A 26,720-nucleotide genomic window follows, 5' to 3' on the forward strand; every position below is an offset into this window, starting at 1 on the left:
ACCGCAAGCGAAGTCGTATCCACTGCGCACGAAGGAGTCACGGCCCAAAAACGAAAGAGCTCAACTGACGTGAATGAGAAATGAAGCAACAACGCGCCCATAGCCAACGACTAACGGCACAGCCACACAAAAAAGAGGATTCTGCGCTGCAGCCCAGATTCAAACGGAAGAGGCTACGGAGGCCCCACAGGTCCACACACCGCCATATTGTGAGTGGCGCTACTGCGGACTGAAGGCACAGGTGACACCGCCATATTGTGAGTGGCACTACTGCGGAGTGAAGTTAGGAATAATGTGCTGCTTGGGATTATACAAACCGCTGAACGCGTTGCACCAAATTCAAACACAATACAGCTCAACGATACAAACACGAGCCCACCTGGATAAGATCAATGAATGCAAGCGCCTACAACGCGCATCTAAAACTGCGGAAGCAAAGCAGGCACGGGTTCAAAACGAACGAGCTCGACTAACGGATATACAAACACGAGCCAGCCTCGATACAATCAATGAACGCAGGAGCCTACAACGCGCGTCTGAAATGCCACGGGCAAAGCGGGCACGGCTCTAAGATGAACGAGCTCGGCTAATGTATTTCAGGATACCCAACGCCGGGGGTAGGTGAGCGAAGCGAGCAGGGGGCGGAGCCCCCTTGTAGACTTACAACAGAGGATGGTGGAGTAGAAAATGTTTCCTGTAAAGTCAATGTGGGCTAAACTGTATGGAGTAGGGCGGCTCAGATTGAGACCTGAAAGTCCACAGGAACTGCTGGTTTTTTGGTATATTTTGTTGACAACAATGAAAGCCCTGAAACAAATAGCTTAAAAAAAAGTAGGGTATACAAAAAAACTTCCAGTAACCTGTCCATAAAGACAGAATTTTTTATGTTTTGTCAGAAATTGGTACTTTATTTTTATCAAGGTACCGTGAAAATTGGTTCAAAAATGTATCTTAAACCCCTAAACATGTGAAGCTTCGATTAGCTATGTGAGTGTGGATGTGGGCATGAGGGCCCTCCTGACGGACTGAGGCTCCATTCACAGTGGTTTCCTGCCTTGCGCCCAAAGCTATGATAGGCTGCCCTTATGACCGTAAATTCGATGAAGCAAGTTAGAGAATGTTTATACGTGAACTAGCTGTGCTACCCATCTGAGATGGACTGTAATCTAAATAATGAACATAGACCTCGTGATTTTTTTATTTGATAAATGGATTGTCTGTTTGGTCTGGTATAATAATGCGCACTGTGGTAGCCAGCCCAGACACAGACAGGCGGACACATTTATGTCACTCACAACATGTTTATTATACATTTTACAAAGTTAAGTGCACCACAAAATCCCCCAAAGTCCGGGCCAACACAATGTCTTATCTCTTCAGACCACCTCCTTGCCTCCTCCAGAGACCTCGTCCTTCTCCTCACCCGACTCCAGCCCTGAATGACGGGAGGCGGCTCCTTTTATGAGCACCCGGATGTGCTCCAGGTGATTCCCAGCAATCTTCCACCGACACGCCCCAGTGTGACGGAAGTGCCGGCTGCATCCCCGGAAGCACTCCGAGTGTCCCTGTTTCTCTTCCCCCCAGCAGGTTCAGGGCTGCCAAGGCATCGGGGTGCCCCCTGGCGGTTACCACGGGCCCCCACATGGTCGAGCTTCAAAGCTCGGTACCCGTGGCCCCCAAAGCAACCAGGGCGGTTGCCCCCTGGTGGTCTGGAGGAGGCACAAGCACTCCTCCGGTCCTCCTGGGAGTCCCGGCTGGGTACCACCCCCAGCCACGTGCCACAGCACCCAATCCTTTTCCCTCGCTTTATCCTCTTCGGACAGAGTCACCTGTTTTTGCCGCCTCCTCTCTTGTATTATTCGTCGAATCGCCTCTCTTATAGTTGAAGTGTTTTTCAGGGAAAATGAAGATGTGTTCGCTACTTCATTGGCCTGTTTTAGCGACTCCAACTTGGTTGCATCGGGTCTTTGGCTTCCCAAAATGTGCATCGACTTATTGTTATTTTCAGTCATCCATCGCCCACCTTTCAAAGTTATCAGTCAGTAGCATTAGAGCTAAAAACCTCATTGTCATGGCCTGAGCGGGCACAATAAAGTCGCTACCACACTACTATTGAGTCAGACAATAGAACAGGCCAGTAAGAGTAATTTTCTTACTTTTAGACCCTTCTTCTACATGTTTTAAATATTTTTCTTCCTAACCCTAGCATCCAGACGGATACACAGACACTTATTCTTTTATTAGGATGGGAGTTTTTTTTTTTATTTCTGTAGCTCTATCCATCTCAGCAAAGCCAGTGTGCATCTCCTGCCAAGACAAAGCAATCAAAAATAAGAAATCAGTATTTAACTTTGGCAGCTAACCTTTGTTTAGAAGCTAATGGTGCATTACATTGTCTTTTATTGCTTCTTTTTACTGTTTTTCATACAATAAGTGTGCATTTATCATATAAATTGCTATATAAAATTAAAGGTATAAAAAAAATTCTGAGATAATGGGGTGGACATTTGTAGCAAAAAAAGTGTAGTATAGGGGCTAAGGCACTGGACTTTAAATCACAAGGTCGCTGGCTATATCTCAAACAATTTTAATGTATACTGATCTTGTCGATCTGGTTTGAATGAAATAATCTGATAAATACAGGAAACACAGCATAGTATTTCCAAATCCTAGAATCTCCATAGATTTCTAAATATCCTAAATCAAGTGAAACTGCTATAGACTGTTTTATTTGCTTTTGTATCTTTTCATTAACTTTAATAACATCAGATTGTTTCTGCTAAATGGGTTCTTTATATGTTCTTTATATGTGTTCCAACTACAGAGGGATCACACTCCTGGAAAAGTCTATTCGGGGGTTCTGGAGAGGAGGGTCCGTCGGATAGTTGAACCTCGGATTCAGGAGGAACAGTGTGGTTTTCGTCCTTGTCGTGGAACAGTGGACCAGCTCTACACCCTTAGCAGGGTCCTGGAGGGTGCATGGGAGTTCGCCCAACCAGTCTACATGTGTTTTGTGGACTTGGAAAAGGCGTTCGACCGTGTTCCTCGGGGAATCCTGTGGGGGGTACTTCGAGAGTATGGGGTACCAGCCCCCTTGATAAGGGCTGTTCGGTCCCTGTACGATCGGTGTCAGAGCTTGGTCCGCATTGCCGGCAGTAAGTCGAACCCGTTTCCAGTGAGAGTTGGACTCTGCCAGGGCTGCCCTTTGTCACCGATTCTGTTCATAACTTTTATGGACAGAATTCCTAAGCGCAGCCAGGGTGTTGAGGGGGTCCGGCTTGGTGGACTCAGGATTGGGTCACTGCTTTTTGCAGATGATGTTGTCCTGTTTGTTTCATCAGGCCGTGATCTTCAGCTCTCTCTGGATCGGTTCGCAGCTGAGTGTGAAGCAGCTGGGATGGGAATCAGTACCTCCAAATCCGAGACCATGGTCCTCAGCCGGAAAAGGGTGGAGTGCTCTCTCAGGGTTGGGAGCAAGATCCTGCCCCAAGTGGAGGAGTTCAAGTATCTTGGGGTCTTGTTCACGAGTGAGGGAAGAATGGAGCGTGAGATCGACAGGCGGATCGGTGCGGCATCCGCAGTAATGCAGGCATTGCATCGGTCTGTAGTGGTGAAAAAGGAGCTGAGCCGCAACGCGAAGCTCTCAATTTACCAGTCGATCTATGTTCCTACCCTCACCTATGGTCATGAGCTATGGGTAGTGACCGAAAGAGCGAGATCGCGAATACAAGCCGCTGAAATGAGTTTCCTCCGCAGGGTGTCTGGGCTTTCCCTTAAAGATAGGGTGAGAAGCTCAATCATCTGGGAGGGGCTCAGAGTAGAGCCGCTGCTCCTCCACATCGAGAGGAGTCAGATGAGGTGGCTCGGGCATCTGATCAGGATGCCTCCTGGACGCCTCCCTGGTGAGGTGTTCCGGGCACATCCAACCGGGAGGAGGCCCCGGGGAAGACCCAGGACACGCTGGAGGGACTGTCTCCCGGCTGGCCTGGGAACGCCTCGGGATTCTCCCAGAAGAGGTAGAAGAAGTGGCCGGGGAGAGGGAAGTCTGGGCATCTCTGCTCAGGCTGCTGCCCCCGCGACCCGACCTCGGATAAGCGGAAGAGAATGGATGGATGAGTTCTTTATATATATATATATATATATATATATATATATATATATATATATATATATATATATATATATATATACTGTATATGTATATATATATATATATATATATATATATATATATATATATATATATATATATATATATACACAAATATATATATATATATATATATATATATTAATTACATCTGGTTGTTTTGTTGTCAACATTAATGTATAAATACTTTAATGAGAAAATCTTTTTTCTGATAATAGTGAAGAGTTTTTTTTTCACTTTAGTGGTTAAATTTTGCTTGACAATACCTGGTTGATTTTGTATTTAGTATACTTACATTTATTAGAAATTATCATAGTATTAATTAATGAAGTGATATTAAGAGTGGTGTTCCACAGAGGTCAGTGCTAGGGCCACTGCTATTTTTGGTTTGGACATGTGCAGAGGAGAGATGCTGAGTATATTGGGAGAAGGATGCTAAGGATTGAGCTGCCAGGGAAGAGAAAAAGAGGAAGGCCTAAGAGAAGGTTTATGGATGTGGTGAGAGAGGACATGCAGGTGATGGGGGTGACAGAGCAAGACAGGAAGATATAATAATTCTTTGCATTTATATAGCACTTTTCACTACTCAAAGCGCACAGCAATTGTAGGTTAAGGGCCTTGCTCAAGGGCCCAACAGAGCAGAATTCCTTTTGGCATTTAGGGGATTCGAACTGGCAACCTTCCGATTGTTTTTTTTTTTTTTTTTGACATCATACACCATAAGATGCACACTAATTCAGCGTGAGCAGGAACACTCAATAAAACTGAATATAAAAAAAAATCAAGTGATCGTGAGATACGAAGAAGGCAGATTCACCAGCGTTTGTGTGTCAGCTTTTATCCCTCCAGATCAGAGAATGTCCAGTTCCATTGCCCCAAAACACCACTCACATCTACAGTTATTCCCAGTTTCAAATCAAAACTATCAGCGTCTGATCCCTGGGTGGGGGGGGCGGTAGTATGTATTGTGATCGTGACTGAGAGAATAAAAGTGAAAATAAAACGGTAACTTTCACAAGTAGTATAAATGTCCACCGTCTGTTACAGACGGAAACCAAATGTATGTGTGTACTGTGTAATATTAACAATAAGAGCAGCTCACTTCTGAAAACGGCAAATATAGGAGGCAGTGGGGATCGAAATGGGGACTCTTGATTACAAGTCAGCAAATCTTACCGCTACGCCACAGAAGCTTTTGTTTTATCCTTGAACCTTTTGTGAAAGTGTTTACTTGATCTTTGGACTTCAGACTTCACACATTATATAGTTTATGTCAACATTTTGTGATTTACTACTAAAATATGAAAAACGTTTCTGTTTTAACAATGTGTTTACACAGGTTATTGTAGAAACGGAACACACATGAAATGCATGTGTTCCAAATAACAATCTATTATTTTCACTCTAAAACTCCAGCACTTCACTCCCAGATAATCAATCAAGGCATGAGCTGAGAGAACTTTGTGCACGGTCTGCGGCAGTGGGGGGATGGAATAGTAGGCTGCTTGCTGCTTGTCTTTATTGGCACATTTACAGGACAAAAGACGCTGACAGAGAGGTGCGAACGGATTTAAGGTGGGCCGGATCTACGAGTTTTTTCATAGGCTCTGGTAATTCTAGTGTTAAACGTCAGACATAATCAAAGTTTTGAGGTACCAAGCCACCTGGCCAGCCACCCTCTCCAGGCATTCCACAGTATTATACGAGTTGGTGCCCAGTGGTCCAATAAAAATTTGAACGTGTCACTAGACTTTGCATCCTAGGAACCAAGTTACCCAAACTATTCTATAACATTTCAGTAATTATTTACCGCTCTGATGCTGATCTTTCTGATCATAAAATAAGTCATTATGATAGCAATAGACAAGAAGAATTCATAATTAATTGCAGAATGACGGTATTTGAGGGTTTCTCTAGAGTGTCTCTTTCTCTTGAACGATTTGGCTCAAAAACTAATCAGCCCATCGTCATCTCATAACAGGCTTAAGTTTTGAGGTATTTTTCCATCCAGCTGTTTTAGCTGTAGACCGTTCTCAAGAAACTGTGACACACAGATAGACACACACCCATCATTGAGATACAGATGTTTTTGGTATCGGGGGACCCTAAAACGTCGAGATTTGTCAAAAACTGAAGATCTAAAGTTTTGATTCATCAAAACCTTTGCTCCCCCCCACAGACGTTATGGTGGGGAATGGTGCACAGCAAAAACTCTTGTCATTCTTGGATTCCAAGGCTCCCAGTATCTCCAAGTGAAAGCTTAACAGTATAGCAGATTCATGGAAGGATGCCAAGAAGAGACAAAAGTAGAGGGTCTGTTTTGTCAAAGCTGATTCGTTGAATGTTAATGAATGTCCTGAAGTATCAGTTCTGATGTTGTTCCAGGAACAGCTGACACCTGACAATGACAGATCATCCATGCACCCACACTATGTTTAATTCTGTGATTACAGTGTAAGTAGGCATTGCTATTGTCTTCATACTTCATCTCGAGTAAGTTGTGGAATAAGCACAAAAATTGTTTACTCATCTATACCATTATTTGAGTTACTTATGTGAAGTGATGCTAAAACTTTCCAGCATTTGTCAGAAATGTATTCATTACCAACTTCAGTCTGTGCTTCTGTGTTTTTGTGAAGGAACCCATTTATTTCAGGTTTTCCTAAAATGTCTTCTGCACTGTTTTTTTTTTCTTTCAGGTAGACCACAATGGAGAATTATTAAATGGCTCAAAGTCAGTTCAGATGGAAGAAGGTTCCATTGTCCAAACAGAGGAATCGAGCTTGCAGCTTATCCACATCCCACCTGTGGAAGAGGACAGTGTGACTACTGTAATAGAAAGCCAGAGCAAAGAGGATGAGGATCAGAAACTTTCTTGTAATAACAATGAAGACGTTGACACTTCTAAAGATGCCCCATCATCTTTGGATCAGACTGATAAAGAACATGGCACTAATACATGCAATCCATTACCTGAAAAGCAGGAGTCATTTGCACTCTCCCCCATACAAGGAATCCAATCAAAAGATGGTGCTATATCAGAATTTTCTGTTCCCTTTAAAAAAGTGAAGCTTGAAGACCATTCAGATGGGCCCCTCGAGAACAACCATTTGAACTTATCCACTCACAAAGTGAATGCTAGCGAGGGTGATGCCTTAAGCACTTTGACCACAGCTCCAAGCTACTTGAGCTCTGAAAAACAGGAGGACCACCCAACAGCGCAACCATATTCTACCAAGAAAGGTGCTTCTACAAATGGCTGCAAAAGACATTTTTTGGTAATTAAAGGCTGTGGCAGAAAGCGGGAGGACTTGGTCTTTTCAGACGATGAAGAACTTTATTCAGAAAACGGTGCTTTAAGTTTACTTAAATCAGATGCCTCTTCCAGCTGCGGTAGTACTTCTTTCAAGCTTTCTCAACCCTGTCTTTTATCCTTGGTAGAGAATAACAACCTAAGTATTGAGCAGGCGATAGCAGTTGAGGCCTTAACTGAGCTATCAGTTGTGAAAAAAAATACAACCCGGGACTGGTTGGCGACTTCAGATGCTGCTTTGGGCACATGCAGTACACGCCAGCCAAATGGAGAGCCACTGGAAAGAGACATCTTACCAGAGGAGAAACTGTCAGTCTGTCCGAGGGTGTATCAAGGGGCAGATGTCCCACAGGAACCATCCAACCAAACCAGACTAGAACCCAAGTCTGCTGGCATAAAATTAGAGGAACGTCTTTCTCTGCAGGATCTGATTGATGCAAGCTGTAGTGTAATTAGAAACAGTGGGCAATCAGAATGTTTGGGTGGAAGCTCCCGTGGCTCCCCAGCAATTGTATCTTTAAAAAACTGGCAACATAACACTTCCGATGTAAACAAACAAGCTGAAGAAGATAAAACATGCACTAGTTCAGATGGCAATGCTCTGGTTAGGCCCAGAAATAAGGATGAAGAGGATGCAGCAGCACAGCTAGCTCAGCTAGCCTTTATCATCAAAGCAAAACCGCCAGCCCAAGATACTTCACTAAACGCTTCCACCATTGACGGTCAAACACATCAGCAGCCATTGCATCGACAAGAGAACAAGATTCCACAAGGTATTCCCGTTCCTGCTATCAGGAGCAATCCGTTTCAAAACGCCAAAAAAGTGGAAGCAGTTTCTCCCCCAACTCCCCCAATAAAGTCGAAAACACCCAAGAAGTCACCAATGCCACCAGAAAACCAGACAGACAGAAAAAGAAAAGGCCAAAGCATTTGGACCGAGTCTCATCTAAAACATGTTAGTCAGCTTCTTCAGAAAAGTCTCAACTCAAAGCTTCTGCCTGCACAGAATAAGAGAGCTAAAGTGCAAAAGGTACAAACAACGCAGCAGACGGGGCAACGCAAACCCCTTCTCTTTCTTCCGCAAACGCAAATCCAGTTCTCATCCAGCATATCCAGAAATGCTCAGGTAGCACAGTCTCAGTTCCCTGCCAGCAATGCCCTGTCCATGCTGCCCTATCCAGTTAAATCTGAATGCGCCAATGATCAGAATCCCAACAAGGAGGCAGGATGCTACTACTCTTTATCTGAAGCAGTAAGTGACAAAACCACAGAGCTGTCTCTTTCCAATGGATATCCTGACTTTAAATCCAACGAGCTGTTGAAGCAAAGCACTACAGGCCTCACTGCTAATGCTGTGCTGAAAGAGGAAGGCATCTCACATACTCAGGAATCGCCAGCCTCTGACCAGCCTTATGGTGCTACAACAACTGACCACTTGATGAGTGACCCACCGTACTGTAAAGAAGTACGGCAGCAAAATGGCAACACTGCTGTCGAGGCTGAGAGGTGGATCAAGGTGGAAACCTCTGGTGCTGTTACAGTTCTTTCAACCTCCAACTTGACACCTTCGGAGTCTGAAGCCAATCAGAATGGAGGACTGACTCCATCTAAAACTACCCTGAACAGTTTTCTGGATTCACCAATGAAGTTCCTGGACACGCAAACTAAAAACCTTCTTGACACCCCCTCTAAGAAGGGGCTCGAGGTACCAACCTGCAACTGCGTTGGTAAGTAAGTTTAAAAATTCACCGTTCTGCCTGTCACTTTGAATTAGTGCCTTCTTATAGAAGATGCCTTATTTGACTGTCACACTTGAAGACCTTGAAAGCTTTCCTACCAATTGACATGAGTTATGAAAGTTTATTCTGTTTTATTTTTCTAAATACTAATGTGTTGTTTTCTTCTTTTGAGGGGTTTTGGAATATGTGGAATCAATTTCTGTAATTAGTTTTGTAACTTGGGGTCGTTTGCAATTCATTGAAAATGTTTCACATCACATCCATTTTGGGCTGTACTGTTTTTGTGGTACTAATGTCCTTTGCTACCATAGGAGGTCGTGACATGTGATGTCACTTGTGCATTGATATAAAGGTTGGTATCACACATCTCTCCTGTTTTTAAAGTTTATGGATAACAAAAAACAGTTTATGTGGTGTTTTGTGATAATTAATGTCTGTTGGCTTGATTAATTAGTACTCCTGTAGACTACGTTTTCACATTACATCTTAAGCTTTGTTTACTGAGCTTTTGACTTTTGGCTTCAAGTCCTTTCAAGCAAAAATGATAGTTTGAATACGCCAAGAAAAAGAGGTGTAGTCAAATAAAAGTACCAAAGATTGAAACCAAGTAATTGTCCTATCTTTTGTCAAAAGACTTGATGTTATTTTGGAAGAATTAAGTGAATAGGACTGGTGAGCTTTATTGGGCTGAATGGCCTGCTCTCATCTAGATTGTTCGAATGTTCTAAACAAACAAAAATACTAATCAAAAATCAGAGTCGAAGATACAAAGCACAAAATTCGTCAGCTAAGAAAACTTAGAATTGAAGATTATCGATAGCTAAGTGTTATAAGAGGTATATCCACAAACTCGGAATGTCAGTGAATACATAATCGCTCACTGTGCATTTTCAACGAGGTTTCCATGACAATACCCATGAGAAACAAAATGGTGTCTAAATAAGTAAAAAATTATTTTGTACAACTTAAACTTAAGTAAATTCGTAAAATTAAACTTTAAATTTGAATTCCTGGTTCAAAACCCCTAGGAAAAAGTAAAAATCTAAGTAATTGAGAATTGAGTGGTGAAAAATAGTAAAAAAAACTGAATCATATTACTTTCATGCCTTTTCTAATCTGTTTTTCCTTCTCAACAGTAGACACATACACAAGTGTTCAATAATGGCTGTATCCCTAATGTTATTCTCACCAAACCTGACAAACAAGAGGAGACCATTTAGTCCATCAAGCCCGTTTGTTTAGCTCACAGGTGTTGAACTCCGGTCCTCGAGGGCCGCAGTGGCTGCATGTTTTCATTCTAACCTTCTTCTTCATTAGTGAGCCGCTCTTACTGCTGATTATCTTCTTTTCCTTTAGTTTTAATTAACTTGACTCAGGCCCCTTAGTTGTCTCTTTTTCCTTAATTAGTAGCCAAACAATAATGAGACATCAAACAAGCCACCATATGACAGAAAAACAACAGATTTGGAAATGTCTGTTGTGGCAGAATGAGAGCAGCAACAAGCCATTGAATTAAGTAACAGGCTTAATTAACAGCAAGAATCAGCTTCTCATTAAGAGACTGGTTGGAGTGAAATTGGTTGGAGTTTGAAACCCCAGTTTAGCTGGTCATCTGTTGGCTCGTTTCATGTGTCATTTCTGTTTGGCTGCCATTTAATGGAGAAACATCAATTCAGAGAACTGAGTCCTTAAAAACAGGGCTATTGAAATGAAGGGAAAAGGAGTTAATTAGCAGTGAAAACTACTCACTGATTAGGAAAAGGGTTAGAATGAAAACCCGTAGCCACTGCGGCCCTTTAGGCCCGGAGTTCGACACTCCTGGTTAGCTAATAGCTAAGCTGTCCTAATATCTAATTCAGATTTTTTTTAAAGGCTTTTAAGGTTTCTGCTTCAACTACATGTCCCAGTTTGTTCCACAACTCTTAGTGTAAAGAAGTGCTTCCTGGCTTCAGTCCTAAACTCACATAACCCAAGTGAGAACCCTTTCTGAGACCCCTGCTCCAGAGTAGGAGCGACATTGGGACCATGGCGCAAGCCTGTGCAATATTCCTTATTTCACATATTTGCTGGATATATCCACAACGGTAGTGTACAGAATCCACAGCACCAACTGTGAACTGAATATCCAGTGAACTGCAGTTCATGGGTGAAAAGACCACATTATTGAGGGAGGTCTGGGGAGAATGACCAGACTTATTCAAGAAAAGCCACAAACCTTAAATAACGGTGGTTTTCAGAAAGGTACCACTGAACACACAGTCCTGTGAGACTTTGAAACAAATGGGCTACAGCAGTAGAAGACCATGCCAGGTTCAGTCCAGCCAGCTCATGCTACAGTACACATGAGATCACCAAATCTGGGCAGTTACCAAGATTCTACAAATGTCATCTGGTCCTACAGATCTTAATTTCTGCAGCAGTAAGCAGATGTTTGTGTCAGAATTTGAATAAACAGCATGAATCCATGGATCCATCCTGTTTTGTATCAACAGTACGGGATGATGGTGGGACTTGTAATGTTTTCTTAAGCATGTAAAGCTACATTCACTTTACGAGGCTGAAGTGACTCAAATCCGATTATTTTGCCTTAATTTGGTACATATCTGATGTTTTCAGGGCTGTGTGGATGCAGAAATCCAGTCTTTTCAAATCAGATTTGAGTCACTTTCATATGTGGTCCCATATACGAATCCGATTCATGGTGAAGCGACATGAATGAGACCGTTCAGATCGGAATTCATGTATTTTTTTTTTGCCTGTACGCATGGGCTGAGCACTGGTCTCATCAGTCAACACCAGTGTTGTGGCAAAACAACAATGGAGAAGAGCTACAGCTACAACAATACTGCTGGCTCCATTCTCGTATCCATACATCTCTTGGTGCAGCAGTGCCAACAATTGCTGGGAAAACAATAAAAGTTAGCTTTTTTTTCTGCCTTCTCGACCTAATCTGTATAGCTGACGAACTGTTTTCCATCCTTCAGAGCAAAATGCAATGCATACACTAGCTAAAGCTTGTCCATTTTGTCGGTTTTAATAGCATGAGTCACCTCACAAATATGACGTTTTTGTTTTTGGTAACACAGATCACTTGTACACAAATGTATCAATGTGTGCATGTGTGCTGTTTTTGGAGGACAGATGTGTTCACATTACAGTTAGGTGTAGGTCACCTGTACTCATGATTGCAAATGGTCAAGACAGGCAAATCCGATCTGAGTAAAAAATTGGAATTGAGCTTGTGATGTGAACGCAACTCAAATAGCAACTGAGCATCATTTAAGTGCCTCAGTGTTTAGTTTAGTTTAGTTCCTTCTGCCCCATTCAGCACATTGGACAGCAAGTTGTGTCCAATGTCTTCAGTCAGTCGCAATATTTGGAGCATCTTCCCACTCGATATGAACGACTTTGAGATCTTCTCAGCAGATTGCTCGCCAGGTCTTAAATGGGCATCCCTGCTTTCTCTTCCCATTTCTGGATTTCCAGTTCATTGTAGTCTTAGGGATTTGGTGGTCCAGTAGCCGGAACACATGGCCCACAGTGGCAGTGTCTTCCAATTTATGTTCCTCTGCAGCACTTCCTCGTTGGTAATGTTATCACACTATCTGTAGTAGGCATCTTTGGTAACATACGTTACAGTGTCGGGTGACGCTTTTCATCGTTCTCCATGTCTCGCTAGCATATATGGCAGTTGACACCATGATGCTATTGTAGAGTCGAATCTTCACCACCCTGTTGATCGATGATGTTGACCAGATTCGGCACATGCATTGGAATACCTTTCCTTTTCCGCATCATCTGGATCTTCAGTCTGCGCATAAACTTGAACGATGGTCGTTGTCGTATGCCTCGATTTAAACTGTGCTGTAGCGATGCACTCATTGACAGGTTTCCATCCAAGAAGCGCACTGGCTGCCTCTTTGCTCAGAACCATGCTGACGACTCTGTGTACCTAAGCATAACTGCTGACCACGTAGATCCTTTCAGTTCACTCCAATGGCTTGCTCGGTCACCAGACCTCAATCTGAATGCGTTTGGGATGGGGTAGAGTGTGAGCTTTATGGGTGAAAAATCTGACATGGATTTGCTTCCTTAGATGTGGGCAAGCATAAAGCAATTCAGCCTTTGTATAAAGAAGTGCAAATCAATTTAAAGGGACAGTAATGGTAAAGATTGGATGTACAGTAGTTTGGCATGGCATGCTGTGTCACTCTGGGTTTAGATCTTGCACCTTTCTGTTGTTGAGTATTCCTGGGTGTCGTTAGTTTAACCAACCAAAAACTTGTCCCAGTGTGGGTGCGTGTTGACACTGCATTGGATTGGCACTGCGTCCAGGATAAGGTCCTACTTTGTGTGAAATGTGCTGGAATAGGCGGTGGTTCCTTAATAAGCCTGAATTTGATTAAGTCGATCTGAGAATGTTATGTAATAGAGGGACCTTTAATGTTTCACCAAAATGTAACAAAAAATGATACTAAAAGAAGATTTAGCTAAAAAAGTGTGGTTCAGATGGCAGTGTTAATTGTTAACGATTGTAGTACAACTGAGTGCTTGTATAGAGCCTTAGCCTGATGTTTACTAGGATAAAAATGTAAGATGAGGTAAAGTTTGTGTGTCTTTTATGCTGTCAGATTTGCATGCTTGTCTAGTATACCGTTGGATATTGATAGCGTGTTGTCGTCAGAACCCAAAAATCATCAGGCATACAATATGTTTCAGTGTCCTGACTGCCTCTTAAATCAGAACAGCTTACCCATAACGCTGAGACGATTCCCTCATGAATGCAAAGAAAATGTAGGCAGCTCAAAATGTTTTGACAGGATGGCACTTAGCCTGCAATCTACTCTATATAAATAAAATCTTAAGCCTAAAAGTGCAACGATTTTATGTGACATTTTTATGTCACGCTTTAAATTGGGCTTATTTTAAAACCTACATATATATATGTTTGGTATCATTCTTTTCAGAATTGATCAAACTTTAATATGATGTTGTTAGATTTCAGATTCTTATTCCGTTTTTAAATTCTAAACTAAAAAATATCAAGAACTCACGTCCCGAAAGACGAGACTTTGTGCCAAAAGATTTAACCACACCTGGGGCCAGAAATAATAGACAAAGAGTAGGACGGCTGCTGTGTAGGCTTTTAAATATTTGATGCGCCATGCAAGATGCAGATCATGTGACACGGCAGCAGCAGCAGCCCAGCAGCTGATTGAGCAAAGAGGAGGTAAAATTAGGGTTAGGGTTAGGGTTAGAGGTAAAAAAAAAACTATTTGTTTCCCATTGTATCACCGTTTAAGAGGGGGTTTCAGAGGAGCGACCGCGTCTCCTTGGGGTAGTTCAGCCCCCCTCTTCACAATGCGAGCGACAGAGACGCAAAGTGGCTGTGCATAGCGCAGGTCAGGGGGGTTGGCGAGCAAACCCCCTAGTTCTACAATCATAATAATAACAATAGTGCACTTTATTTATATAGCGTCTTTCCCATGTTCAATGTGTTTAAGAAGTGAATTTATATTCTGCCTTCATAAGGCAGTCTTCTCCAGATCTTTGGGTAAACATTTTGGTACATTTACATTGCAGTCAGCAATGCCTTTTGACCCAATAGTTTTTCAAGTTACTTTTTACAGCCCTTTTTGAGATATGATTCTAAATATTTCTTTAATGTTTCTTTGGGGAATGAGATGTAGTGTTAATTATACTGAATGTATACAAATATAAAAAAGGAAGTAGTTTACACACTCAATATAACAGATAAATGACTACAGTTCATTATCATTATCATTTCATCCAACAAGCTAATTATCAAAGTGATACATAACATTTTAACAGTTTTATGAGAACATTCAGCATGCGTAATCTGAAAATAAGAAGGCCACTTTGTGCTATACAGGCACCATTTCAAAGAACATGCTGTCTGTATAACACCAATTAGTAACACAAGCTCTGTCCAAGAAGTTGAATTTATTAAAAAAATAAAATGTTCTAACATAAATAAGCCTCAAAAACGTCTGTAATTAGATATTTGCTTGACCACCTTGGTACTTCTGTAGGTTCGGCTCACATACTGTATTATCAAATTTATGGGTTCAGATCTCAGCCCAGTCATTCTCTGTCTGGAGTCTGCATACTTTGCCTGGGGTTTTCAGGAGGTACTTCCAGGGTTTCCTCCTACATTTTATAATGGTGCACATTAGGTTCATTAGCAATTGTAAATCGGCTTGACATGAGTGAGTGTGCCCAGTGATGGACTGAAGTCCTGTCCTGTGCTGATTCAACTCGGATGGATCTACACCTTTTTTAGACCCTAAAATTAGATCAAACAGGATCAGTAAATGGATGGATATTGTGTTATTAATAACCTGTGTGACTTCTTATGGCCTTAAATTGTCACACAATTTTGAAAGTACTGTGTGGGGATTTGTACAATCTGTTCATAGCTCAAGTTAAAGGTTATTGTCATGTGTCCACAGTACAATAAGATTTGTACTTGCATGTCTCCTGCGGAATACTGACAGGAGTTCAGTACAAACAGTAGACATTGAATACAACACCAGATGATCTTTAAGCGCACACTATATAGGGCCATTATTAACACTGGGTCCAGTTATTGAACTCTCAGTATGAGTAGCTGTGGGCTAGTCTTATAACCTGTAGATACAAAATGTCTGTGAATTATATCTATGAAGGGGACAGCACAGTAACTTAGTGGTTAGTACTTCTGCTTCATGGATCTGTTCAAATCCTGTGTCCTGTCTTTGCACATATGGAGTTTACATATTCTTTCCGTGTCTGCATGGATATTCCTTTGAATACTCCACTTTCCTCTCACATCCCTGAAGACATCCAAGCTAATTACCAGCTCTAAACTGACTCTGTGGTGTGCATGCGAGTTCACCCTATAATGGACTGGCACCCTGTCCAGAGATCAGGCCTTGGTGCCCATTGCTCCCAGGATTGGCTCTGGTTCCACGGAAGGATCAAGAATGTATCTATTATAATATTATGCGGTACAACAACAACTTATTTTTTTGTATAGCACTCGTAACTGAGTGCAGACGCAAAGCACTGTGAGCAGTTCTCAGTTAAAATATAAGTATAGGTTATTCTAATTGCTAAATACAGAATTGGAACACATATACATACAGATTTATTAATACACAGAGAACAAGGTAGAAATCCATCCATCCATCCATCCATCCATCCATCCTCTTCCACTTATCCGAGATCGGGTCGCGGGGGCAGCAGCTTGAGCAGAGATGCCCAGACTTCCCTCTCCCCGGCCACTTCTTCTAGTTCTTCCGGGAGAATCCCAAGGCGTTCCCAGGCCAGCCGAGAGACATAGTCCCTCCAGCGTGTCCTGGGTCTTCCCTGGGGCCTCCTCCCAGTTAGACGTGCCCGGAACACCTCACCAGGGAGGCATCCTGATCAGATGCCCGAGCCACCTCATCTGACTCCTTTCGATGCGGAGGAGCAGCGGCTCTACTCTGAGCCCCTCCCGGATGACTGAGCTTCTCACCCTATCTTTAAGGGAAAGCCCAGACAGCCTGCGGAGGAAACTCATTTCAGCCGCTTGTATTCGCAATCTCGTTCTTTCGGTCACTACCCATAGCTCATGACCATAGGTGAGGGTAGGAACATAGATCGACTGGTAAATTGAGAGCTTTGCCTTACGGCTGAGCTCCTTTTTCACCACGACAGACCGATGCAGAGCCTGCATTACTGCGGATGCCGCACCGATCCGCCTGTCAATCTCACGCTCCATTCTTCCCTCACTCGTGAACAAGACCCCGAGATACTTGAACTCCTCCACTTGGGGCAGGATCTCACTCCCAACCCTGAGAGGGCACTCCACCGTTTTCCGGCTGAGGACCATGGTCTCGGATTTGGAGGTGCTGATTCCCATCCCAGCCGCTAAGAGAGAGAGAGGGCATAATAAGAGAGGGGTGGAGCTGTCAACTGATCACCACCTGGTGGTGAGTTGGCTTCGATGGTGGGGGAGGATGCCGGTCAGGCCTGGTAGGCCCAAACGTGTTGTGAGGGTCTGCTGGGAACGTCTGGCAGAGCCCCCTGTCAGAAGTAGCTTCAACTCCCACCTCCGGCAGAACTTCAACCACATCTCGGGGGAGGTGGGGGACATTGAGTCCGAATGGGCCATGTTCCGTGCCTCTATTGTTGAGGCAGCTGACCGGAGCTGTGGCTGTAAGGTGGTCGGTGCCTGTCGTGGCGGCAATCCCCGAACCCGTTGGTGGACACCGGCGGTGAGGGATGCCATCAAGCTGAAGAAGGAGTCCTACAGGACCCTTTTGTCCTGTGGGACTCTGGAGGCAGCTGATAGGTACCGGCAGGCCAAGTGGAATGCGGCTTTGGTGGTTGCTGAGGCAAAAACTCAGGCATGGGAGGAGTTTGGGGAGGCCATGGAAAACGACTTTCGGATGGCTTCGAGGAGATTCTGGTCCACCGTCCGGTGTCTCAGGAGGGGGAAGCAGTGCAGTGTCAACACTGTATATGGTGGTGATGGTGCGCTGCTGACCTCGACTCAAGACGTTGTGGGTCAGTGGGGGGAGTACTTCAAAGACCTCCTCAATCCCACTAACATGCCTTCCAATGAGGAAGCAGAGTCTGGGGACTCAGAGGTGGGCTCCCCCATCTCTGGGACTGAGGTCACCGAGGTGGTCAAAAAACTCCTTGGTGGCAGGGCCTCGGGGGTGGATGAGATACGCCCGGAGTTCCTCAAGGCTCTGGATGTTGTAGGACTGTCTTGGTTGACACGTCTCTGCAACATCGCATGGACATCAGGGACAGTGCCTCTGGATTGGCAGACCGGGGTGGTGGTCCCCCTCTTTAAGAAGGGGGATCGGAGGGTGTGTTCCAACTACAGAGGGATCACACTCCTCAGCCTTCCTGGAAAAGTCTATTTGGGAGTCCTGGAGAGGAGGGTCCGTCGGATAGTCGAGCCTCGGATTCAGGAGGAACAGTGTGGTTTTCGTCCTGGTCGTGGAACAGTGGACCAGCTCTACACCCTTAGCAGGGTCCTGGAGGGTGCATGGGAGTTTGCCCAACCAGTCTACATGTGTTTTGTGGACTTGGAAAAGGCGTTCAACTGTGTCCCTCGGGGAATCCTGTGGGGGGTGCTCCGGGAGTATGGGGTACCGGACCCCCTGATAAGGGCTGTTCGGTCCCTGTACGATCGGTGCCAGAGCTTGGTCCGCATTGCCGGCGGTAAGTCGAACCCGTTTCCAGTGAGAGTTGGACTCCGCCAGGGCTGCCCTTTGTCACCGATTCTGTTCATAACTTTTATGGACAGAATTTCTAGGCGCAGCCAGGGCGTTGAGGGGGTCCGGTTTGGTGGACTCAGGATTGGGTCACTGCTTTTTGCAGATGATATTGTCCTGTTTGCTTCATCAGGCTGTGATCTTCAGCTCTCTCTAGATCGGTTTGCAGCCGAGTGTGAAGCGGTAGAAACTAATTAAACATAAACAGAAACCAACAGTATCTGTCTTATTAATTAAATGATGATTTATGGCCGGTTGACAACAAAGGAGATCATAATTGTACAAAAGAATGTCAAGAACAAAGTCACAGTCCTGAAGACCTTGGCCAACTGGCCACCTACCCCTTCTTTGTTTCCTATAATAGAGTTTGTGCTGGCAGTCCATTCTGATGAGAGAATCTTTCCATCTGATGATTCCAATGCTCTTTTATATGAGGCAATTTTTCCATTTGCATTAGAGCAGCCTGACAGTAGAGCAGTGGCACCAAGTGCCTGATACCGAGAAGAGAAACAGAATAGAAAAGGTTTAGTAATGGTTTAAAAATATTGTATTACTTACATGTATGTACAAATCACTAACACACACAACTATTTACCAGCACTAGTCAGGGTATGCTAAACTAAAGTCGTGAGTCTTCAGCCAGTCATTTAAAATGACTGAAGGGACACCTCTTATAGTAGCAAGTAGACCATTCCACAGCTTCAAGGCCCTGTAACTAAAAGCTCAACCTCCCACTGTTATTTTATTAATTCTTGGAATCTTAAGCAGACTAGAATCTTGAGATTTCAATGTGCGCTTTGTTTTCTAAGTAATGATAAGTTCAGATAAGTAAGCAGGGCCTTAGCCATTTAAGGCTTTATATGTTAAGAGAAGGATTATGAAATCAGCCCAAAACTTAAGGGAAGCCAGTGTAAGGAAGGACTTGAGAACTGGAGTTATGTGTTCGTATTTTCTGTTTTGTGTAATAATTACTGCAGCAGAATTTTGAATTAACTGAAAGCTGCATAAAGAAGAATTAGAACAGCCATTGAATAACGTTTTGCATTAGTCAATTCTAAATCAAATAAATGCATAAAATAATTTCTCAGAATCTTGCATATTTAAAGAAATGTGTTAATCATCCAATTTTTTTGGATAATTTTGTAATGTGTCTTTTAAATGACATGCTAGCGTCAAAGATAATTCCAAAAATCATTTGTTGGCTGTATGAAACTAATGGTGATTTCAACTGAGTTTAAGATTGAGAGAATGTTCAACATCATTCATTCAAACAACCAACACTTATGTGTTTTCTGTATTCAGAGACAAGTAGTTCTCCTCCAGCCACTCCTTTAACTCACTGGCACAATTAATTAAGGATACCATTGGAGAAAAGCCATTTGATCTTAAAGAAAGGTATAATTGGGTGTCACTGATCTGCACTGGTATCTGGAAGGTGGCCAGTTCAAATCTCATTACTGCAGAAGGGACCCTACTCCACTGGGCCATTGAGCAAGGCCCTTTACTTGAAAATTGTTCCAGGGGCACTGTACCCTGGCTAACCCTGCGCTCTAACAACAACAACATTTATTTATATAACACATTTTCATACAACAATGTAGCTCAAAGTGCTTTACAAGATGACAACAAAGAAACTTACAAGAAAAGAAAAGCAATTAAGATTAGGAAATATTATTAAAGAATTAAGTAACAACAAAACAAGGTAAGGTCAGATGGCCAGGAGGACAGAAAAAAACAAAACTCCAGTTAGGCTGTAGAAAAAAACCAAAATCTGCAGGGGTCTGCACAGCCCCCACTGGGCATTCTACCTAACATAAATGTTCCTAAATCAAACCTCTCAGTTTTCAGGCTTCACATGATAGGATTTTCTGAAGCTGGCCTCGTGGACAGCTGACATCAATTCCAACATCTCAGGGGGCTGCATGGCGCCTTGATCAGGTGGTGATGTCGCAAATCGCCAAAACAAAAGAACTGGAAAGAAAAAGCAGAGAATAGTGGGGATTAGTACAAAAGGTCCTCCTAAGGTCACGAGAAAAGACAATTTCCGTTCAGGGATTAAGTGTATCAAATCAAATCAAAAATCTACATATGAGTGAAAATTAATGTTATGATTTTTAATGATGGAACTTTACCACCATTATGCTAATTTTGGTACTGAAAGCAAATGGTTGTGTCCCTGGCAACCACCCTTAATTCTCAATATAACATAGATTTATCATTCTTCTTGAAATTACAAGGGTTCATCAAAGCAATACTTGCACAATGAAAATAGCAAGAGTTCCCCACAGTCCTTGATATGATGTGCAGAGTCTGGCAGCACAGGGAAGTATGTGTGTATGCATGCATGCTGGGGGGTAAAGTTATCCATTATTTGTTTTGGTATTGTTCTTGTACTGGTACTGAGGTGCAAAAGCTGGTACCAGTACAAAAGTCAAACTTTTAGCATTGAATTCCTGAGACATTTTTTAATACTAAAGATATCAGGTCCAGAATAAAGAAAAGTGAAAAATTAAAAAGGAAATTGAAAAGAATGGATTATTGTTGTCCACAGAGATATTAATTATGCAATCAAACATTTTTAGTGGACTTTTCTTTGGAATCTCAGCTGTCTCTGCTGGACAATCCAGACCTGTTCAAAATAAGCAAACCTGCTGTAATGTTTCTCTTTGAATTGGTCAATGGTGTAAGAAAAATAGACTTAAGAGTTCAGAAATAAACAGACTCAGGGCACAGATCATAAGGGGTGGAAAAACCCAGCCAAATGGGTTAGCTACTGAACAGTTGGATGGCCCACTAATAAACTTGGCCTAGGGAGGAAAATAACCTAGCACCGGCACTAAAGAGACGTTTATAATAATTGCACCCCTGGAGCAATTGCAGGTTAAAGCCGTTACTCAATGGCCCAATGGAGTATAATCCCTTCTGTCAGTAATATGATTCGAACCAGCAACCTTCTGGACAATGCCAGCTAATCAGTTACCAAAGAAATCAAGATAATCAACTGTAACACTCAGTACTGCCAGTTCAACCCCACCAATGCTTCAATGTGTGATCCTGAGGAAGCAGAAGTAGCTGACACTGGCATCTCTGTAAGTAAATAACCAGTGTCATAGTAAGTAACAGAAACAATGATTCCTTATTAGGGAAAAAAAAAGGCCGCGGCAGACTTCAAAGCGTTAAAGAGAAAGATGCCGCGGCATGTAGGCAGATAGCATTAAGGTGCTGACCATTCACAAATGGCTGTAGGAGCAGACAAGACAGTAAGAAATTAACCATCAGTGGATATCCAATAAGCAAGTTTTACTAGATTGAACAGTTCTTAGCGGTCAGGAAGTAGAGCAGTTAAGAGAGCAATAAACTAAGGGTTCATTAATATGATGCAGTACAACCGGTGTGAGGGAAGATATTTTAAGTAAAGTGGAGCGCAAAGTTAGGAGAGCAGTCAGAGAAAAGTAAACCTCATAGAAGAACAAACAGCCAGGGAGTCAAGGGGGAGAATATTACAGGAGCTTAATAAGGGGCCAGAACATGTAAAATTACTGTAGCAGTTCTTTAATCTAATTTCTTTGGTTTAATTTGTTTTTAGTTTTACCATTTAAGTTAAATCATTAATTTTAATAAAATAAACAAGTTAAAACAGTAAGCTTAACTCAAATTTTAATAATGAGGCCAGTGCAATACAAATCATGTTGGAGTTAGACATTTTAGAGGATGGCTTGGAAGAGCCAGTCTTCTATGAGAGCTACAGCAGCAGGAGATGCTAGCTGATCCAGCACCTCAAGGTCAGGGTCAGTGAACTGGACGAAGAGTTGGCGGGTCTGCATTATAGTAGTGAATTGGCAGACCTGGCCCAGGTGTCCTTTAGACAGATAGTGTGCACCCCTAAGGTGGCGCAGGAGGAGATTCCAGATCAGATGGGTGGGTCACAAGGCGTAAGGTAAAGGGTACACACTGTTCGGGGACATCGACCCCAGAACTGGAAGTGTCAAACCTTTTTCGGGTCCTTGCAGAGCTGGATGGTGTCTCTGAAGATTCTGAGGTGGTAGGCAGGCAGGCATGAGGAGCCCCAACAGGTCACCTCAAAATCAGTTCCCAGAAACAGAGAGGAAGTGATAGTTGGGGATTCAATAATTACAGGGATTGAAGTGCATGTTTGCTCCAGAGACAGAGAGTCTCGCATGGCATGTTGCTTTCCGGGTACACAGGTGTGAGACCTACCTGAAAGGGTTGATAGGCTCTTGGCCAGAGATGGAGTGGATCCAATTGTCATTGTGTATTTTGGAAAACATGACATATGTAAGGGTAGTCTGTCTGTTGTGCAATCTAAATTTAAAGAGTTAGGCGCCAGGCTGAGGAGCAGGTAGCCTTCTCTGAAGTTCTGTCTGTGCCACACACTAGTTCAGGTAAGACTGAGGAGGTCAGAAGGTTTAACATATGGCTCGAATCTTGGTGTAGTGTAGAAGGTATAGATTTATGGGACACTGGGACTCCTTTTGGAACAATGGGACCTGTTCTGCTGCAATGGGTTATACCCGAACCGAGGGGTACCAATGTGTTGGGGTGGTGTATGAGTATGTTAGTCAAGGATTGTTTAAACTAGAGCATGCGGGGAGCAGAGAGTTTAGGGCAGGCCAGGTTTAGAACTCTACATGAAGAAACAAACAATATTGTAAAAATAAAAATGCATAGTAATGTAAAATCTAACCCAATGTTTAAATACAGAAGTAAAATTAGTAACAAGTTAAAAATAGCTTGCCTTGATGCTAGAAGTATTAAAAATAAAAAAGCGAGTTGGAGTTGTATCTAGAGGAGCATAGTTATAATATTATAGTAATAACAGAAACCTGGCTAAGTAACAATGATGGGGATGATGAGTATAACATCTAGGGATACACATTTTTTAGGAAGGAGAGACAGAACAGAAAAGGAGGTGGGGTTATTGTTTGTGTCAAACAGAATTTAAACGCAAGTCCTCTTCAGTTGGATAATGAGCCCCATCTTAACACTAGAATAACCAAGGCCTATGAAAAAACTCGGAATCCCGGCCCACCTTAAATCCGTTCGCACCTCTCCGTCAGCATCTTTTGTGTTGTAAATGTGTCAATCAACACAAGCAGCAAGCAGCCTGCTATCTCATCCCCCCACCGCTTCAGGAAGGGCAAAAAGCTCTCCCAGCTCAAGCCTTGTTTATCTAGGAGTTAGCTACCTGGAGCTGTAGAGGGTAAATAATATATCGTTATTTGGAACACATGCAGTTCATGTGTGTTCCGTGTCTACAAAGACCTATGTACAGTAAGTGTAGGATGACAGGAAATGCAAGAAATGTTGAACACATACCTAAAAGACAAACTTTTAGTACTAACAACAAAATTTTGACATTAAGTGTATAATGTGTGAAGACTGAAGTCCAAATATTAAATAAGCACTTTCACAAAAGGTACAAATATAACAGAACAAGTGCACTTTTATTCAAGACTATAACCGAAGAAAAAGAAATCGGATTAGTGTACTTTGTTGTCACAACTGCTTTGGTAGTACAGTAATCCCTCCTCCATCGCGGGGGTTGCGTTCCAGAGTCACCCGCGAAATAAGAAAATCCGCGAAGTAGAAACCATATGTTTATATGGTTATTTTTATATTGTCATGCTTGGGTCACAGATTTGCGCAGAAACACAGGAGGTTGTAGAGAGACAGGAACGTTATTCAAACACTGCAAACAAACATTTGTCTCTTTTTCAAAAGTTTAAACTGTGCTCCATGACAAGACAGAGATGACAGTTCTGTCTCACAATTAAAAGAATGCAAACATATCTTCCTCTTCAAAGGAGTGTGCGTCAGGAGCACAGACTGTCAGAAAGACAGAGGACAGCAAACAAGTCAATAGGGCTGTTTGGCTTTTAAGTATGCGAAGCACCGCTGGTACAAAGCTGTTGAAGGCGGCAGCTCACACCCCCTCTGTCAGGAGCAGGGAGAGAGAGAGAGAGAGAGATAGAGAAAAACAAACAGTCAAAAATCAATACGTGCCCTTCGAGCTTTTAAGTATGTGAAGCACCGTGCAGCATGTCGCTTCACGAAGCAGCTGCACAGAAGGTAGCAACGTGAAGATAATCTTTCAGCATTTTTAGACGAGCGTCCGTATCGTCTAGGTGTGCGAACAGCCCCACTGCTCAATCCCCCTACGTCAGGATCAGAGAAAGTCAGCGCGAGAGAGAGAGAAAGTAAGTTGGGTAGCTTCTCAGCCATCTGCCAATAGCATCCCTTGTATGAAATCAACTGAGCAAACCAACTGAGGAAGCATGTACCAGAAATTAAAAGACCCATTGTCCGCAGAAATCCGCGAACCAGCAAAAAATCCGCGATATATATTTAAATATGCTTACATATAAAATCCGCGATAGAGTGAAACCGCGAAAGGCGAAGCGCGATATAGCGAGGGATCACTGTACATCAGTAAGAACTGCTGACTCATAATCAACAGGTCGCGGGTTCGAGCCCTCCCGTGTCACAAAATAAATGTTTTGAGTAGTGAACTGCTCTTATTATTACTATTATGCAATAAAAACATACATTTAATTTGAGTCTGTAACAGCCAGTGTAAATGTATGGTACTTGTAACCCTCATCCTAACCCTAAATCCAGACCAGGGCGCGGAGGGTGCCGGAGCTTATCCTAGCTAACATAAGGTGCAAGACAGTAACAAACCTTGGACAGGATGCCAGTCCACTGCAGGGTGAACTAACACACACACAAACCACACACTAGGGCCAATTTGGTGATGCCAATTCACATAACCTGCATGTCTTTGGACAGTGGAAGGAGCACCTGGACGACACCCATGCAGACACAGGGAGAACAAGCAAACTATTAAAATGCACAATATAAAACTGTTTAAATTCCAGATCCCTTCACACCAATGCTCTGGTATGGCCTCTGTCAATGAGCAGAGATAAGACTCATTCAAAGTGGACAAAGATCAATAGCTTTAAATGATTTAAACTGTATTTTTTAAAGTAACAGATAACCTAACAGAATATTTACTTTATTGAATTAAAAATACTTGCATTATTACTACCCTGGGTGTCAGGCAAGTAGCAAACATAGCGGTATGCCACTCTTTTGCAGGCTCAAGCAGAAAGGAGTGTGCTGCATGCAATCCAGTTACAGACACATACTGTATTAAAAAAGCGACAGTTTAGTTTTCAGCCATCTATTTGCTATCGATATGTTGAAACATTGTGATCAGGTGACTCATCTGCCAGTATTCATGCCTCAAATCTTCAGGGGTGTAGGCTGGGAATGTAAAAAGGGAATGGATATTATTTACTTCAGAGCACACAAAGGACTAGATGTATTTATACAACACAAGAAATCTGCCCCGCTTGGCTGTGTTCCTGGTTAGTTTCATGAAGGTTCATATATGGGCTTAAGATTTAATAACAAATGCTGGACAGTCAAATGTTTTCATACAAAAGAAGAAAAAGTAGCACAAAAGAAACATACAGTGTGAGGGACAACACCTGAGGATTGGTTGACTTGGGAACCTCATCTGGCAGGGACACCAATAATATGGAAGGACAGGGGAGAGCAATATTTCAGGTTATTGCATTCCCACCATACACTAAATGGCAGCAGCCCTGGATATCAGTGCCCATTTGGGCACCAGCATGGAATGCTGGGAGTTGTAGTCCAATAGTATAGCCCTGCTGGGGTCCGTGGATCCCGCTAGAGGGTGCTGCAGGGAGATACACTCCGTATTCCATAAGGCCTGGAAGTGCTTCCAACGGGAAAGCCCTGGCACCAGAAGTACTACCAGGTCCTCCATAAAAGGAAAGCATTGCCTTTCCCAGGCGAGTCAGAGCTGGGAGTGGAGACAGGCAACACTCGGCTTGGAGGAGTAGCAGTGCGAAGAGAGAGAGAAAGAAGAAGAAGAGATAACCTGTGAGTTTTTTGTATGAAGGTATTTTGTAATAAACCTCCTTTTATTTGTGCCTGGGACTGTGTTTGTGTGTTCATATTTGGGGTTTGGGTCTCTGTGGTGCCCCTTAGCCTTCACAAGAGTAATGCATCACATTTTATAATAAGTAACTATATAACATATTTAGTTGCTCTTTATTTGTAAGTAATGAGTTATGTAACTAAGTTACTTTTAAAAGTAATGTTCACCAACACTGCTCAGGAGAAGCAAGCTTAATGTTTGTTTTCAGCTTCACGTTTAATGATATTTAATATTCTGTTAGTGGATT

The 26,720-nt window shown here is 42.8% G+C and overlaps 1 protein-coding gene across 1 annotated transcript in view; it reads left to right on the forward strand.

The window, feature by feature from the left end:
• Window positions 1–26,720, forward strand: part of tet1 (tet methylcytosine dioxygenase 1) — a 226,208-nt gene that overhangs the window by 145,310 nt on the left and 54,178 nt on the right. Inside the window, exon 4 of the mRNA XM_051923345.1 lies at window positions 6,850–9,190. Within this exon, the coding sequence (XP_051779305.1) occupies window positions 6,850–9,190 (2,341 nt within the window). The remainder of the gene's footprint in view (window positions 1–6,849; window positions 9,191–26,720) is intronic.

Source organism: Erpetoichthys calabaricus, chromosome 2, assembly GCF_900747795.2.
Source record: "Erpetoichthys calabaricus chromosome 2, fErpCal1.3, whole genome shotgun sequence".
NCBI classification, from domain to species: domain Eukaryota; kingdom Metazoa; phylum Chordata; class Cladistia; order Polypteriformes; family Polypteridae; genus Erpetoichthys; species Erpetoichthys calabaricus.